The 4,830-nt window shown below is 55.5% G+C and overlaps 1 protein-coding gene across 1 annotated transcript; it reads right to left on the bottom strand.

The window, feature by feature from the left end:
• Nucleotides 1-530: 530 nt before the first annotated feature.
• On the bottom strand, nucleotides 531-2,368 carry Adrb1 (adrenoceptor beta 1). The gene has a single exon (XM_046450480.2). The coding sequence runs from the start codon at nucleotides 2,088-2,090 to the stop codon at nucleotides 675-677; it is 1,416 nt and encodes a 471-aa protein (XP_046306436.1). The 5' UTR covers nucleotides 2,091-2,368; the 3' UTR covers nucleotides 531-674.
• Between the last annotated feature and the right edge of the window lie 2,462 nt (nucleotides 2,369-4,830).

Here is a 4,830-nt window from a genome sequence, read left to right as displayed (position 1 = left end):
GGACAAGAGTTTGTCCTACAGAAGGAAAGCAAGGTGAAGCTTGTTCCAAGAATAGCTTAACATTTCATAAAATGAGATTTTTTTTTTTTTGCATCCATCCTTTCTCTTTGCTTTGAGAACAGGAGAAATCATTACACAGGAATTAAAATGCAATTTCTCTGAAAAGCAAAAGGAAACGTCCTGACAAACTGTCACCCCCACCCCCACCCCCGGCTGACTGCTCCCATTCTCAGGAACAGGATGGAAGCCAAGTTGATAGACTTTTATATCTCTTCCCCTACCCACCCAGTTTCCACTCGGGTCCTCGCAGAAAGCGTCAAAACCCACCTGAAAAAAAAAATATATATATCTAAAGATGCATCGCACTCACACACAAAAGAAGGCTGAACCACAAACAGAAAAGAACCCAAGAAAAATCAGCAAGCCACTCTCCCAACCCTCCTAAACTTTCCTTTTTGTGCCGAAGTCCATGGCTTTTCGGTTTGCCTTCAGACGAGGTTTGTGGGCTTCGAGTTCACCTGCTTTCTTTCGGTCTTGAGTAAACACAGATATCCTCTTTGGCCCGGGAAGCCATTCAGGGGCTCCACAGCGGGCTCTCCTCCCACCCGGGCGCACATCCCGCGTCCGGGCTGGGGCGGCGAGGACCCGCGCGCCAGGCGTCAGCGCCCCGAGCCCTACACCTTGGATTCCGAGGCGAAGTCCGGGCGGCACGGCTCGTCCAGGCTCGAGTCGCTGTCCGCCGTCGCCGCCCCGCCGTTGCAGCCCGCCCAGGGCTCCAGAAGGCGCGCGGGCGGCGTGGTCCCGACGTCGTCGTCGTCGTCGTCCGAGGGAGCCCCAGGAGACGGCGGCGGCCGGTTGCCGGTCAGGCAGCCCGAGGCGCGCGGTCGGTCGCTGTGCCCCGCGTGGCGCCTGCGACCAGCCCGGCGCGCGCAGCAGAGCAGGCGCTGGAAGGCCTTGCGGAAGTCGGGGCTGCGGCAGTAGATGATGGGGTTGAAGGCCGAGTTGGCGTAGCCCAGCCAGTTGAAGAAGACGAAGAGGCGGTCGGGCACCAGGTCGCGGTGGAAGGCCTTCACCACGTTGGCCAGGAAGAAGGGCAGCCAGCACAGCGTGAACACGCCCATGATGATGCCCAGCGTCTTGAGCGCCTTCTGCTCGCGCAGCGCCACAAGGCGCGAGGGCCGCCGCTTGCTGACGCGCCCGTTTACCATGGGGTCCGCCGCGGGACGCGGGGACCCGGGCGCAGGAGAGGACGAGGGCGCTGGCGCCGGCGAAGGCGGCCGTGCTGGGCCGCTGAGGAAGCGGCGCTCGCAGCTGTCGATCTTCTTTACCTGCTTCTGGGCCTCGCGGAACACCCGCAGGTATACGAAGGCCATGATGCACAGGGGCACATAAAAGGAGACGACGGATGAGGCTATGGCATAGGCCCGGTTGGTGACAAAATCGCAGCACTTGGGGTCATTGTAGCAGCGGCGCGCCTCATCGCCCTCGTCCCGCCACCAGTGCATGAGGATGGGCAGGAAGGACACCAAGGCCGAGATAGCCCACACGGTGCACACGAGGGCCCGCGCCCGCGCGCGTGTCAGCAGGCTCTGGTAGCGGAAGGGCGACGTGATGGCGAGGTAGCGGTCCAGGGCGATGACACACAGGGTCTCGATGCTGGCCGTCACACACAGCACGTCCACCGAGGTCCAGAGCTCGCAGAAGAAGGAGCCGTACTCCCAACGTCCCCATACCACGATGGTGGCCCCGAATGGAACCACAAGCAATCCCATAACCAGGTCCGCGCTGGCCAGGGACATGATGAAAAGGTTGGTGAGCGTTTGCAGCCTCGGTGTCTTGGCTATAGCCACGATCACCAGCACGTTGCCTGCCACGATGAGTAGCACGATAAGCGCCATCAGCAGGCCCATGCCCGCTGTCCATTGCTGCGAGAGCGGCGCCGGGCCCTCGCTGGCCGGAGGCAGCAGCGAGGCCGGAGGCGAAGCGGGCACCAACAGCCGCGCCGCTGTGGCTGCGCCGTCGGGGAGCGGCGCAGCTGACGACAGGTTGCAGGGCTCGGAGGCGCCCAGGGCGAGCGCCCCCGCGCCCATGCCGAGCTGCGGAGGCCGGGGGCGGGGGGTGTGACGGGGCTGGGCCGTGGTTGGGGAACACCCCAGAAGCCGGGGCGGCGGGGCGCGCGCAGGAGGTCGCGGCCAGGTCAGGGCAGCCGCGGCACGGGGCTGGAGGCATGGGCGCCGGGCGCCTTCCCCGCCGGAGCCGAGCGCTGTCGCCGCCGCCGCCGCCGCCGCCGCTGTTGGAGCTGCTGCAGCTGCTGGAAGAACCGCCGGGACCTCAGCATGTTTCTGAGCGCGCCGGTCCCGCAGCTCTGGCACCCAACACCCACCCCACCCGGCTCCCACACCCCCAAGCCAACCCCCGGGGCCGCGCGTCAGGCTCCTGCAGCCAATCGCTGCAAAGGCACGCCCCCGACTTTGGGCTCCCCCACAGCTGCCCGCACCCCCTCCCACCCACAATTGAGCGGCTCAGGAGAGTCCGATGCAGATCGCGCAGCCGGCGCCTCCCCAGCACCCGCGGGTTGCTGCGGGCGCGCCCCTCCCAGTACCGGCTAGTTCCAATGCCCTGCTACCCGCACCCCCTACTGTGATCTGTTCCCACCCGCGCACCAACTCCTCCTGCAGCCCCCCACTCGCTCCTACACTCCACTCCCTTTTGCCTCTCGCGCTGGGCTCTCTCCTGCTCCCCTCGGTCCCCCCTTGCCCCCGCAGTCTTCTACCTCCAGTGGCCGGTTTCCTGCAGCTCTGAAGAGCGTGCTCCCTTTAGTAAGGAGGGGACCTTGATGTTCTTGAAGCACCAGAGCGCCTTGGACAGTTTGTCCGCTGAGGTTGGAGGAGTTTGGCTGCGACACAGGTTCTCAAATCAGGCAGCCTAGCAGGGTGTGTGTAAAACCCTCTTCCGGTCAAGAGGGCACCCAGCCAGCCTGTGTCCTGACAGCTTGGGGAATCCGAGGTGGGAGTTGGTGGTTAGAGGAAACTCCAGCAGAGCTGGTTTTCAGGAGCAAACCGCGTATCTGTCAGGGACATTCTCTGGGCGCTGTTCTTGCAAGGAGCTTATTGTACCGCAAATGCAGTAGATGTAGAAAGCAAGCAAGGTTTGCGCACGCTGAGAACATACAAACTCCCCCGCCCCAGCTAATGAATATGTATGATGCAATAGTATATTCTCAGTATAAAGGGAGAAAGTTTAGGGAAACAGTGTTGATGTCTAGAGGAAACCTCTGGGGCACATAGAATGCCTTTAATGACATTTTAAACTTTTCACATGGGTAATAGCATCTGCATTTTGGGTCTTATTATTCATATGATTTTATAATTTGAGCTGGGGCAATATAAACAAAAAGTAATATAACTTTTGAATGACGTAATGAACTCAGATTTCAGATTTCTTGGTCTGCGTGGTTGTTTTCTCCTTTGCCCAAGTTCCCAGATTCTACTCTGGGATTAGTTTTGGAGGGATGAGAGAAGAAAATATATAAATACTCAGGGGATTAAATTAAAAAAATTTAAAGTTATATCAGTGATTTTTTAAGTTGGCCAATGAATGGGTCTGGAACTTATGAGTGGTTAGCCTAGCTTTAGGAGGATTCTATGGAGGGCAGACTGGATAGCCCTCAGGACTGCAAGCCCCTTCCATAATTTGGTCCTATTGGTAATGTTCTTGAATCTGGCCTGAAAACAAAATTCTGTGATTAAGTCCTTGAGAAGTAAACAGCTTCTAATTGTCAGTGTAGAAATGCATGATGGTGTTATATAATATTATATAATATACATCTTTCTTGCATTTGAATAAGAATAGGATCTGGTAGGACATTAACCTGTGGATCAAATTCAAATTCTCACCTTGTGGAGAGACAGGCTTCCACAGATGTCCAGGTCAAGAGCAGAAAGTAATACTGATTAAGTTTGCAAAGTTGAGCAGTTTTAACCACCTTCTCTTACGTAATTCCAAACATATGAATTTGCTTTAGGCCGAAACTTGACCATTTGAGTGTTACAACTGGGGAGTGATTTATTTGTTTATTCACCCCTGCCCTGGACTTATCAGCCTAGTTCTGCCAACTTGGAGAGGTTGAAGAGGGGGAGCCAGGAAACAGGAGCTACAAAGGGGGAGAAAGGAGACTGCACCCTTAGTCACCCCAGTCTTTGCAAGCCTGCATCTCCTCTTGCTTTTCCTTTCTCTCTTCAGGCTTCCTTGCCAGATGGGGAATCAGGGGTAATCTTAAAATAGCCAAGGGACTGAAATTGTGGCTGTCCAGGAAAGGGGTTCTCAGTGCTGGGGGTTGCAGGGAATGTGGGGAAGAGGTGTGCTATCCGGCGCCATCTTTCTGTCAAGTGATGTTACTGGAATGGAGTGTGCCAACCTCAAGTGCCCCTGAAGCCATTGCATTTCTGTGAGTGATAAGGTCAGAACTTGGTTGTAGAGGTTCAGGGCAGAAGCTGGATGCCCTAACTACTGTATTGTATATGTATGAACACACTATTGAATTGTTGAAAAGCCTTCCAAAACGTTTTTCCCTCTTCATTCAGAATTTCTGTGGAATAAACACATTAAGTTAGAAACATTCAAAACCAGGAGGATTTTTATAACAAGAGCTTCAACACAGGGCTGCAGGCAGAAAGGGATTCTATTTCTAGAATATCTTGGGGTTTTCTTTCATTTGTCCTGACAAAAAAGTTTGGGATAGTCCATATTTAACTAAAGTTAGCTTTCTGGTAAAATAAAATATTCTAAGATATCCTTTAGTTTCTACATTTCAGGGAGCCCCCTCCCACT

Source organism: Marmota monax, unplaced genomic scaffold, assembly GCF_021218885.2.
Source record: "Marmota monax isolate L192 unplaced genomic scaffold, Marmota_monax_Labrador192_F-V1.1 WCK01_AAM20220418_F8-fsc00004, whole genome shotgun sequence".
Taxonomy (NCBI): Eukaryota; Metazoa; Chordata; class Mammalia; order Rodentia; family Sciuridae; genus Marmota; species Marmota monax.
The sequence above is the reverse complement of the archived record's forward strand: the minus strand, read 5'-3'. Positions and strand labels throughout refer to the sequence as shown.

What these genes read in the sequence shown, in the direction of transcription:
- Adrb1 (XM_046450480.2), bottom strand. Translation starts at nt 2,090, where the DNA reads ATGGGCGCGGGGGCGCTCGCCCTGGGCGCCTCCGAGCCCTGCAACCTG.